We start from the raw sequence: 13,502 nt of genomic DNA on the forward strand, positions 1-13,502 counted from the left end.
CTTCCCTTGTTGACTAATGCAGTCACTCCATCATAGAAGGCCACCAGACTGGTCAGGCATGATTTGTCCTTGGTGAATCCATACTAGCCATCTCAGATCACCTCCTTGTCTTGCATGTGCCTTAACATTGCCTCGAGGAGGATCTGTTCCATGATCTTCCCAGGCACAGAGGTGAGGCTCACTGGTCTGTAGTGTCTGTGTCTTCCTTTCCATCCTTTTTAAAAATTAGAGCAATGTTTCCCTTTTTTCAGTCACCAGGGACTTCATCTGACTGCTGGGACTTTTCAAATATGATGGAGAGAGGCTTGCCAACTACATCAGCCAGTTCCCTCAGGACCCTGGGATGCATGTCATCAGGCCCCATAGATTTGTACCTGTTCAGTTTCATCAGGTAGTCTCAAACCTGCTCTTCACTTACAGTGGGAGGGACTTTGTTCCCCCAAGCCCAGCCTTGAGGTTCAGGGACTTGACACTGTCAGCTCATGTAGAGTCTCTCACCTACCGCCACCCTCAGGTCCTTCTCCTCTGGGCTGCTCTCAATCCATTCTCCACCCAGCCTGTATTTGTGATTGGGATTGCTCCAGCCTAGATGCAGAGCCTTGCACTTGGCCTTGTTGAACCTCATGAGGTTTGCACAGGCCCACCTCTCAAGCCTGTCCAGGTCCCTCTGGATGGCACCCCTTCCTTCCAGCATGTCAACCATACTGCACAGCTCGGTGTCAGCAAACTTGCTGAGGGTGCACAATCCCACCATCCATGTCGCTGACAAAGATGCAACTCCTTTGGAATTCATTTTTTTCACAATTCTATTAGAAGACCTAGAATTGTGTTATGGGCAGAAGGGAAGGTAATTTGCCTTTCTGCTAGAGACACTACCATTCTTTATGTCCGTTGTGGAAGTCCCAAACATGCTGCATACTGAGATTTGTCCTTCTAGCTTGCTTAAACTGTTTGGAGAATTTAAGATGAACCCTAGCATGTCTGCTAGACAAATGAATCATACAGAATTCAAAAGCTATTGAAACTGCACTGCTTGACTACTTGGACAAAGTATGAGAAAAAAAAATGCTGAAAGCTCTAAATAGCACTGAGTGAAGCATATTCTAGAAAATATGGTAAATCCTCTGGAAATAGAGACAGATGCTCCTGACAGTGAAAGCATGGTGTACCAATTTTCAGAAAGAGAGGGAAAAATATTAATTTATTCGGGAGTAAAACACCGTATGGAGAAGAATTAACATAATAGTGACAGGGGAACCAAATGTAATTATGCATCATGACAAATAACATAATTCAGCAGCATAGTGAAAAATCAAGAGTGTGTATTGCTGCTGGTGGCAGATCAACAATTAGGTGTGGCTGCTCTGCATTTGCCAGCTAAAGCTAGGGCATGCTAGAATGACACACATGCACCGGAGTAGGTCAAAGTCTAAAATAGCTGTTACATGCACACATTTACAATTGTAAATAAGAAGCAAAAACAAGCAAACAAAATCAAATTTAGACAACATACTTCTAAACTTCTAAGGAGATTTTACTTCATTCCTTTCTCCCCCTCCAAAATCAATTTTGGCTTTGCTACAAGTCCCATGAACAAAGTACAAATCAGCACTGCCTGTGAATAACACATTATCAGCACTACTGGAGAAGTTGTATGACTCAAGGGAAACACAATGTGAAGAAAGATGTTGAGCATTCACTGGCCTTCCTCTCCAGCCTTTATGTATATGTGAAGATGTACTTCTTGCTCTTTCCCCCTACAGGATAAACATGGCATAGGGAAAAAAACATCCTATACTACACTGTCATCCCATGTGGCTATGAAGAATATTTTCTTGTCTCCTCTGAAACAAAATTTCCCAAAATGTACAAAAATATTTTAAGATTCTGAAGAACAACAAATCCGTAGGGAATTTCGGCACAGCAGGAAAAATAAGTAGTCCCGAATAAATGCTGTCACCAGAAAAAAAACAATGTTAATTATTGCACTGCTGTTAGTCTTATGTGGCATTCCTGTGTTATACATTGTAAGTACTAACATATTTTTCTGTAATCTTTAAATGTCCTTTACATTTTTATTAATAGATTTCTTATTTTCATAGTAGTTTGTGCAAAATACTCATGCCCATATTCAAGATACATCTGCATCACTACAGTAAATTACAATAAGATGTTTTTTCCCAGTGCGTGAATTAAATGTCTATACACCACATTTATACATTTGCTAGATCTCAATGTTAAAAAGGACAGCCTTTTTCATATTGTTTTTCTAAGCTGCACAATATTTGATTTTTTACAGCTCCAAATATTGGGAGCATGTGATCAGGACAAAAATTCAAATACTAACATTTGTTAGACCTCATAGCTGCAAAAGTGATTTGTAAACATGATTCAATTTTACCCTGAAGGTTTAAAGAGCAAATTATTATTTTATTTTGGGAGTTCTGAATCATGATTTTTCAATACCTAACAGCTGGCAGCTGTAAGATATTTGTGAGCTGGAATTCCAATTTAGTGAGTATTCTATAAAAATATTCAGACTAACATTTGAAACTTCTCAAGCTGTAGTCAATAAATAGTTCCACACAGAAAAATTTGCAGAGATAACAGATAACTGAAAAATATTACTGAAGAACCAGGAAATACAAAATCTTAAAACCTCTTAATATCAGAATTTAGAGGATCTTTTTTTCTGGTTCATTTGGCCGTTTTTTTGTTGCTGATTTTAGAAAACCTAACTCCCAGGTGGTCTCCCAGGCATTAAGATGCTGATTGTTGCAAAGACAAGGAAGACCTGGTAGAAACAGTGAATTTTATTTTATTTTTTTCACTAAAGAGTACCTGAGGTAATAAATACAGGCTAGCAGGTAAAGAGAATGAGAAACACTAAGCTTATGTTCTGGACTATATGGACATTTTTCATATACTCTCTTTCTTGTGTTCCTCCACGGGTTCTTGCAGCAAAGACTTACCATCTCTAGGACAAGGCATACACCCAGTTTCAAAAACCTTCACTTTTTTTTTTCATCCCCTGCACTTTTGTGCTAGCAACTACTTTTTCTGCTTTCTGAGTTGTACTCAAACATTTTACTGTATATGCTAGCTTCATCCTTTCAGCCCCGTAAAACATACTTCTATTAAAATAAAACTTTCCTTCATCTCTGGTTTTATACAACAAAAAATTAAGGAGATTGCTGCCAAACTTCTACCACTCTATTGTCTGAGTGAAGGAAACAAATGTGGCCATGTGGCCAAAACAGCTTATATTCACAAAATGTACCATAACAATTTCTTCCAGTCCATGCATCCATGTATTAAAATAATGATGCATTGCACTAACTTTCAACTGAAATTGCAATCATGCAAACAGGTAGATGATACATTTGCTTTTAGCACATCTTAATTAACTTTTTCTTTTCAAATTGAACACTCAGACTCACCTGTTTGAAGAGAAATTGTAATAACCACTTTCCTCTAGAACCTCTTCAATTATGGTCTACAAATTCAAAGAAATTCATTTCAGTAAATTATCTTTATTAAAAGCAATAAAATACATTAATACCTATATATATATAAAGCTTACCTGCAACTGTTCATATGTCATCCCTTCTGCTATGTCAGAAGTGCCAACAATACCTTAAAATAAGAGGCAAATAATGTTATACTACTGAATCTGGGGTTTATGGTTCTTCATCAGTTTTTTTTCATTAGTTTTTTTTAGCAGTTCTCTAATGACATGACAGATAATTGCTAAGTTAGGTTATCAGCATTTTATTCCACTGATCACAATGACCCCTTGGCAAAAGCAGGAGGGTTCTTAAGGCATTCTGTGAACATTTGAGTCACAAGATGTTATAAAATGTCATAACCGATGGAAAAATATTGATTTTTAAAAAATATTTAATGTAAAGAACATAGCAATGTAACTTTCCTATTCCTCCCCACTTGCAATTTATAGTAAAAAGGGTACACTTGCAGCAGCAAATTGTGAGAACAAAAGTATCATTTGCAGGTTAAGAGAATCAAAAATTACCAATACTGAACACCTAATCAATTTGCTTTTTTTCTTTAAGAACAAAATTAAGTTCATAAGTTAAGTGACTGTTTTTCCTTATCCAGACGTCACACTCAACACCCAGTATTATTCTTTACTTTTACAATAATCTGTGGAATTTATATGCCAGTTTCAACACAAAGGCCAGCAAAACCAAGGTTTCTCACTCTTCTTTCTGGAACAACAGTTTTTAACCATACTATGTCCTCTAGTTTATGATTTGCAGCCATAATTTTTCCTGCGTTTAGAAGAATGAAAATGGCACAAATGACAAAATGCAAGTTGTGCGTTTTCCTTAGGCTACTTCAATACTTTCTTAGCTGTGTTGCACAAAGAGGCAAATGACAGAACAAGTCTCTGAACTAGTAATTATGGTTCCCCACCTGGGATGCTACCTGTGATAGTAGGTTTGACTAAAGATGGAGTTCATGACTTGTCTATGAGTAACGCTAGTGCAAATTATATTTGACTCTATTTATTTTCTAAAAGTATATGTACACATTTTACACTATATAGGTGTAGTATTGCACGTACATTTCCCTCTTCAAGTTTCCAGGGTTTGATTCTGATAGGTAAATATATCATGCCAGGATTACTAGTTTAAACATGACAGAACAACAAAGGGTTCAGAGTTTGTTTAAAAATCACGTGAAAAGACAGGCAAATCCTAAGCAGGACATTTTCAGTGACAAAAATTTCTGTTAATTTTCATGGTTGAACCATGTGTTATTTGTATTTTTGCTATTTCTTTTTAATTTCAAAGTATGCTCTCTTAACTTAGTAGAATTTTCCACAATGGTAAACTACTTATCTTACCAAGAATTGAAAAACAAACTAACACACACACAGGGGAAAAAAAAATGATCAGAAAATTCATATAGTCAACAACTTTCCTGTCTCTAAAGATAGCTCTTAGATCAGAGCAGGAATTCTTCCTACTTCAGTACAATATCCTTTATTAGAAAAACATACGCCACTACCAATTTTTTGTTGTTTTGTTACCTTTTCTATCATCTGGAACTAATGTATTTGCAGCTGATGAGAGAAGTACCACATGACAATCTGCTGTAAAGATGTTGGGCTCAATCATTTCAGGAGAACCTTGGAGCAGCTGGGGGAGAAAAAAAAAAAAAAAAAAAGAGAGAGAGAGAGAAAAGCAAAGGACACCTGAAATCTCTTTCTATATTTCCCAAACTATCAGAAGTCAAAGGAGATTTCAATACATTTTAGATTAATGAAAAAGTAGTGAACGCAATTATCAATGTTCTACCTTCTTCTCCCCTGAGTCACTTAGTGAACACTGCAATCTGTCAACCTGCACTTTGTATAAAGCACATTGTTACCTCCAAATTCAATTCATGTTACCCAGAATAGTTACAGTGGTGATTTTTGTAAAATTCTCAAAATGTATTTGTTCTTACTGACTTAAAATATGTCCTATTTATTCACTGATGCTTATCAGTTCCCCATCCTTCTAACTGTACTTTTTGCTGCTTTCTATTTCCTTTGAGGTAGAAATACCCAGAATTGCATTCAGCATTTCAAACATCTTCAATTTACTATCATTTACTTTTTAAATAGTGTTTTTCTTCCATTTTCTTCAGTCACAAATTCAATAGTTTTGAAGCTAACAATTTTACAGTTGAGAGCATTTATACATTCATAAATAAATAGGTTCCATTATTTCTGGGCAATTGAAAATTAGATTAATTTTCTAACAAATATTTCCTTTTTCTTATCACATTTTTGGGCACCCTTTCCTGGAAACATCCACTCAATACATTAATAGAAAACATTTCCTTACATTTAATGTTATGACTGAAATATGGGAATTGTTTAATGTAAATCCCAGGTTGATTTACAGAATAGCAAATTTGCATAAAACTGATGGCTCAAAGAGGCATCTTTAACTATCTTTCAAATGCACAACAATGTAAACATTACATAGCCACTTTCCACAGAGCTTAGGCATCTCAGATAGTTTAATACAAAAGTAGTGAGCAGATTTAGTAATTGGGGTGAGTCCATTCTGTAACAATTACTTGGAAGATTCCACAATTCAGTGCAAACAGGTGACAAGCAAATTAGGTTAGAAAGGGGTATTATGTCTCACATCTGAAGTGAACATTAAGCAATTATCCTTGTCACCAAATTTTATATACAGTAACATACCTAACAATTGCTTTGTCTTCAATTAAAAAATAAAATAGTTTCACAGTCTCTCACAGTACATAGAAGTCAATTTTCAGATCCTCTGCTGACTACAGTCTTCTCGGGATATTTTGAAGGAACATTTAGAAATTCTGATTTCATAGAATCATAGAATAGTTTGGGTTGGAATTTTAGTCACATCTCTTTCCTGTTTGGAAAGTGTCCAGCATGTCATTGGAAAACATACAGGCACGGTTCTTCAGCCATGCAATTATTGCAAATCTGCAGTATTTTTAAACTGAGGATTCTAAACTGTTGCTGATACTACACCATTATGGGACGAGGTACTCAATATTCAAGACACTCTGGACAGTTCATGTGCTTTCTGAAAGCTCATAGTTTGAGTAGGAAGACATTCCAAAACATGAATAATATTGGCAATCTAATAATAAATTATGAAGTGCTTGTATAAATTAAGAGCTTATATTATTTTATCAGCTTTGCCACAGAAAATGTTACATTTTCCTTCCTCTGCTTTCTGAGCTCTAAAGAGATGAATTTTATTTTTGCTGGCCCTCTTCATTTACAATACATTTTGTAACGATCAGAGACAAACTTGAAAGATGGTAATTGATGTACCGCACCTTTTTCATTTCTGATTTCAGATTACAAGGATTGCTCTGCTGACTGAAGAGGGACTTCTTGAATCTTTCAATGACTCTCCTTTTCAAGTTGCACTGCAAAGCTGGAGGAAGCTATGCAACACAGAGAAACAAATGTTTTCACCACTCAATTACAGCTCCCATAAAGATCACCTAATCAGCAGTACCATTACTGAAAAAAGTGGCTACACTGCAAAAAGAAACATTTATGTTTAATAGCATGGTGACAGACAACAGTACAAAACCTGATTTAATGACACATTATAGTAATCTTTCTTAGTTTGCCCATTCTGTTAGGCTTGGCAGATCATACAAGTCCCTCTAACCTTGAAAGATCATTATATTAAGCCTAGTATGATTAATACTAGATTTGCCTCCCTGATTATAAAATCATTTTAAAATGATTTTATGAGTAAATGTAAAGCTTTGGCTGTTGGCCGCAGCAGTCATACTGACAGTCACATCTGTCACCAATCCATTTGATGACCACTCTTTGGTATGTACCACCCTTTGGAAACCATCTCCTACACTGTTTCTGTATAGTTTATTATACCCACAGACAGTGTTTGTGAAAATTATTTTCTATTTAGTATACACTTTATAATCACATCAATAATGTAAATTCACAAAGTGCCACTCCACTGAATTCAGTAAGGTTTTTGACTATGCAAGGAAGCTTTCACCATTAATGATTCACATTCAAAACACTATCACAGTATACTTTTTAAAGATTTTGTTCCCTTTGAAACAAACTACTGTTCTAAGATGGCTATCAATCTGGAACAGTTATATTGGCCTCACAGGAGTCACTCCTGGTTTGCTCTGGCAAACTAAGGGTCAAGTTTAAATCGTAAGCATTAAAGGACTTCATTAGACAGCTGGCTGCATACAGCTTTCTGTTACAGATAGATGCTACTGTGTTTTTGTGCAGATTAGACCTTATACATATGCTTTAAGTCAGATGTTGAACGTTCATTGGCCTATATATGAGGAAAAAATGATGTCTTAGGAAAGGCCTGCAAGACACTCCGTAAACTACGTGCCACTGCAATGAACTATGTGCAGTTAATGTACCATGGACATACTGGGATATTCTGAAGCAATAGTGATAAAGGACAAATCCACTGCATGAGAAACTCAGAGTTGCCTCAGGCACTACTGTTCAATTGTAGCTTCTGTTTTAATGAAATCAGATGTCAGATCAGTTTTTTAAAAAATGGCCATAATGCTTTTTTAAAAGCTTCCTCTTACATTATTTTCCAACAAATCAGTCCAGCTCTTGTTCCCATGGAAACTGGATTGGGAAAGCTGCTTTGACTGCCAAGACCTAACAGTAAAGAACTCTCCCTTGTAAAGTTCAGTTTCAAATTGTCAGTTGAAATATGTAAGAGAGTTGTAGGAAACAATTATGTATTATTAAATATATATATATATATATTCTACCGTAGATTTGCAAGAATATAAACAAGTACAAGAGAAGCATGTTGCACAGTGACCAAGTACAGGTGTGGACCCTGGTTTCTCTGCCTTCTCATTCTGAGATCAACTGACACTGAAAGCATCAAAGTTGTTCGATGGCCAATTTCAAGCAAGTCTTTACGTTGTTGTTAGCTCTCATTTATGAGAACTAGCACTAACTAGTAGGCCACTTGAGAAACACTTTTTCACCACAGAGGGTAGGTTCACTAATAAGCATCTTGGACACACTTATAATATAGCACAGAAAGACTAAACTGCCTCAATTCTGTTATCAGGCAAAGGGCTTACTATTGCAATAAGCTATGCCAACTCTGGTTATTTTAAATAACCATTTTTACTTTGTTCATGACAATTGATTTCCTGTATTACCTGCTTCAAGAAGTTTGACAGTCTCAAAACAATAACAAAAATGCTTAAGACACATAAAATACACCTAATTTTAGTTGTGTTATATTTTAAACTAAATCATATAAATTTGGCTCAGCAATCTGAAATCCCCTGATGTGATACATGTGACTTCCTAAACATAAACCTTTCATTTTAGACAGCAAAATGATGTGTTTGTTTTTTTAATAACAACAACTTTTGCAAATAACTAGTCATCTTTCTGGAGTACAAAAAGTCTACTGTCATATTTTTAGCTGAGAGTTCAGTGCATATTTATAACCACCTCCATTTTTGTTTTGGAATCAGCATGAAATATCTTGAACTCTCTTTCACCACGAAACATTCAAAATTAATTTTAAAATAATTCTGAAGTTTGAAAAAAAACAACACTATATTGACTTTTCAAAACATTTAAATTACAATATTCAGGATAAGAACTATTGCACTAGAAATCCTAAGAAATTATTACTATGTATCGATAATAGAAATTATTACTTAGAAAATATTAATATAGAGGAAAGCATTTTATGTACTCTTCACATCAGTATACAGTAGTGACCTAAAATATTCATATTGCTAACATGACAGAATGTTATAAAAATAAATTACTGTACAAACTATTTTTCTGAGGTGAACCAATGATTTTTTTTATGACTCAATTATTGCCATCCTCCACATACTAATATTCGAGATTAGTCTTTATTTAAATGATATATTTTTAAAACATCCTGCCATCTGCAAAAATGTCAAGTTCTGTTGTTTTTAAAGAACAGCAACTAAATTAGCAGTACTTTGCAGTATCATCTTTTTGACAACCGCAAATAACTAAAATGGATAGAATGTCAGAAGCAACGGTAATGCATACTTGAGTGATGAAGACAATTTTGTGGAGCTGAATAAGAATCTGCTGAACAGGGTCACTGATCTGACGCACCTTCCTTTGTGATACAGCAATTCCTGTCGATGCTGTAGATGACAACACTAAAATCAGGACAGCTCATTTTGTTGCCTTTATATATTAATCGTGTGCACTGCTTAAAATCTGTAGATGTAAATATTCAGTTTTATATTGTAATATGAAAAATTACAATATTACAATATGAAATATTACAATATTACAATATATGTATATTGAATATGTAAATATTCAGTTTAATATTATGCATGACTTGATTTGCCAATAGTGTTGGGAACAACATAAAAAAGCAGGGGGGGGGGGGAGGCCAGGCTAATTTAAAAATTTTTAAGTTTATATAATGGAATTATTAATAATTGGCTTCCAAAGAAAAAACCTCTCTTGATTCACTTACACTTAGTTACTCGGAGATGAAACATTAATATACCTCATTAAACAAACATTTTTCTACATTTATTCATAAAGACACAAATAGAATTTTCTTACTTTAACTGAAAAAAATTGTTCCATGTTCCATGTACTAAATCACATTTTTATTTACTTAAGAATTTTGATGTTATAAAGTTAATTCGCTTTTTACCCTACAAATTCCAATAAGAACGTTTTATGTGCACAATTTGGAGAAAAAATTACTAAAATATATTTTCATGTTGCCTTATAGTGGTGTGTGTTGCTTTATCACAGCTACTACTCATTTCCAACATCTAGTAAGATCATGTTTTGAGAGAAAAATCAAAAAAAAAATTGCAAGAAGCTATAAATTTTCTGTGTCTTCTCTATTTTACATTGGAAAATTAGTGATTTCTGTTCTTTGTTAGAAGTTCCTCCCCAACAGAGATCACCCTATCTAAAGGGAGGAATTTATTGATGGAGTCTGTGGAAGGGAACTCTTATAAGCATTCTCCATGATCAAAATGTCATTATCATGAAGCACATAACTGGAATGTCTCATGGTTAGAATAAAAGATCATCAATGCCAAGCAAAGATTAAAGCTTTAAAAATTCCTCCCCCCCACAAAAGAAAGAATACAGACAATTGCTCCGTATTACAGACTATATAATGCTTTCACTTGTAAATTCCATAAAAGGAGCAGTGTAAACTTGTGAATATAAAGGAAAATTGTGTTTTTAAAACTGCCAAGTGCAAAACGAGTTAGATGTTGATAGAAAAATGCATGGGACTAGGCAAACAGCAAAATGGGGTCAAGCAAATCAGAAAATATTAATACAGATTCAATTTTCATGTATATACACATTTAATTACGAGTTTGCACATTACATATACACTATGTATAACTAAAATTTCGTGCTCTGACATGGGATATAAAATTGGCCCATTTGAAGACAGAGGAAAATTCCTGTCAAACTTAGAATTTCAATATTTTATCATGTTTGGAAGGTATTCTGTCTCTCAATATATCTCCAGACATTATAATTTTTCTAGGCATTAACATTACCAGTTATTACCAGACCTATCAGAAGAGAAAGTACTCATTGCCCAATTAATAAGAAGAGATCAAGAAAGTGGAGAAACTTCTTTGAGAAAAGATTGCTAAAAAAAAGTTGTTTCTGATTTTTCTTCTGAAACAGATATTCCAAAAAACTGTACTTTTTCCAAAAAAATGAACATTTCCTTTAGCTATTACTTAACATCACACACAATAGGTATAAATACACTAATTCACAAACAGTGCACACATAGGCTTATATCTAATTGCTTAACTATTTAATTATGTATCCAAATGTGATCTTTTCTAAAAAAAATCATCCATTTTGTAGTATAAACTCTAAAGTAAAGAATAGAGTTAGTTTTGAATTCAAAGGAAAAATATGACTTTAGAATTAAGTATACTGCAGTACTTCAAATTGGTTTCCTCAAATCACTTTTATTGGATTATTGTTGATTTTATTTAGATAAGTGTAAATTAATTATCATGACAAGAAGGAAAAAAGATTAATTTTCTTTTCTCATTTCATGAAAATAGTAGGTAGGTATAAACCTTTCTCTTCCTCTAAAGCAAGACTACTGGTCTCTGTCAAGCAAATCTGTGTACATAATGCATACTTTTCATTCACAAAAGCACTGCAAAATAAGTTATGCATGAAAAGTTACGCTTTTCTTTCAAAAAAATAAATTTCATGCCCCTCTTAATTTACTGCTCTTTGTTAAAATCAGATAAAAAAATATATCAATAATGTGAAAATAATTAGTTCTTGGGAGCAAAAATTGAAAAGTAAAGTTAGAAGTGAAAGTTTATTTGGGACTTGTTACAAACTGCCATTAAATCCAATATGAACTTTGTTATCCAGGATTTGGTACAGATACTCATGTCTGTTGTAGATACATTCTTTTTCTTGTGTAGCTTCTGGTGACTAAAAGACTGTGTGCTCTTTTTCTGAAACAAAACTGCCCTATGTTACTGCAAAGTAAGGTCTAATATCCATGTGATTTGTTTCCTGACACATACAATGAGATATTTGATAAATACTAGCCATAGGCATCTTGATAAAAATCAAAACCAAATTCACTTGACCACCTAAAAAAAGTGAGCATTATTTAACATTTACAAAGCACAGTCAATTAACTCGGTGCTGATTTATGGAAGTTACACCTAGAAGGTACACTATATTTTGTTAGTTAAAGACCATTGTGAATTTACTTAGTGAACGAAAAAGGCATAATAATTGATGCATGTTGTATGGAAGAATATTAATTCCAGTGATATGAACCAGCAGAAGAATACTGCTGATCAAGCTTTAGATCATTTAACAGAATTAAGACATACAAATAGATACTACCTGTAATTCAAAATGAAGACTTACAAAATATCAGATTTTAAATAAAACAATTAAAATAAACTGAACACCTTGGTTGTTATTTATTTAGTGCTCCCCTCTATCATGCGTCGCATGCTGAGAAAAAGTATGGAGCCAAAACCAAAACAGGTTTTTTAATTTTTATGTGGTAAATCAATCATTAATTATAGTTTTTAAATTGTATATTTGTCATACACACTAACATTTCTAGAGATTAAGCAAAAGCTTATCAGTAGATTGCCACTCTAAAACACTTACTGTCTTACTAAAGAGCTCTAGTTAACAAAACTATCTTTCCAAGTTGAGTATTAGTGTTGGAAACTAAGGAAAAAGCTTAGGTCCATGTATTGAACAGCCAGCAGCCCTGTATCACTCTTAAATCCAGATATCAATAAATTATGTTGCAGAGGCTAATTTAAATCCAAATTCTAAAAAATTCTCATGCAGAAATACCCTGAAGATCACAGTCTTATGTACACATTTATATCCACCTAAACTCTTTTTTTTTTTTTTTTTTAAGTGATCTAGTAACAAGAATGAAAATTCCACTGAAAGGGCAAGGAATTACAAATACTAAAATTACTTAGCCCACAACTGAATTATTATCATTTTTTCCTGTTGAATTTCTGTGCTGACCCCTTTAGCAAAAGATAAAAGAGAGACATTCACAGACTGAAGTGTGTAGGGACTAACCAGATCTGAGCTGCAACCTAGCAGAAACTAAAGAAATATAGAAAATGTCATTCTCTATGACAGAGACATATTTCTGATAGGATTGGGAAGATAATGACATCATTGCTATTGTCAGATTTTTTTTTGGCAATTCCTTTTGGCAGATAGGTTGAGAGAGGGATTCAGTTTAACATTTTTTCCCAAAGACTCCTCTTAATAATCAATGAGAAGAAGAGAGCTTTTCACTTGAGCTACTTAAGGAAGAATTTACCTTGGCCTTTCTGCTCAAGATGACAGTGGAAGCCATGCTATAATGATCTAAAACAAGATGTGCCATGAGAAGAACAATTTCTGTTTAGCTCTA

At 34.0% G+C, this 13,502-nt stretch overlaps 1 protein-coding gene across 10 annotated transcripts in view; it reads right to left on the bottom strand.

Moving 5' to 3' along the window:
* Positions 1 to 13,502, bottom strand: part of NEK10 (NIMA related kinase 10) — a 106,159-nt gene that overhangs the window by 14,255 nt on the left and 78,402 nt on the right. For 8 of the 10 annotated variants that reach the window (XR_013946229.1, XR_013946230.1, XR_013946231.1 and 5 more), the window contains 5 exons: positions 9,599 to 9,699; positions 6,850 to 6,960; positions 5,057 to 5,165; positions 3,584 to 3,636; positions 3,441 to 3,496 (listed from right to left, as the gene is read on the bottom strand). Coding sequence is in view for 2 of the 10 variants with exons in the window: in XM_080579133.1 (XP_080435259.1) it covers positions 3,441 to 3,496; positions 3,584 to 3,636; positions 5,057 to 5,165; positions 6,850 to 6,960; positions 9,599 to 9,699 (430 nt within the window). In the remaining 8 variants the exon portion in view is untranslated. Of the gene's footprint in view, positions 1 to 3,440; positions 3,497 to 3,583; positions 3,637 to 5,056; positions 5,166 to 6,849; positions 6,961 to 9,598; positions 9,700 to 13,502 lie in introns of those variants that run through there. The other 2 variants (XR_013946235.1, XR_013946236.1) reach the window with 2 other exon arrangements.

Source organism: Anser brachyrhynchus (assembly GCF_964034855.1).
Source record: "Anser brachyrhynchus genome assembly, chromosome: 2".
Classification (NCBI taxonomy): Eukaryota; Metazoa; Chordata; class Aves; order Anseriformes; family Anatidae; genus Anser; species Anser brachyrhynchus.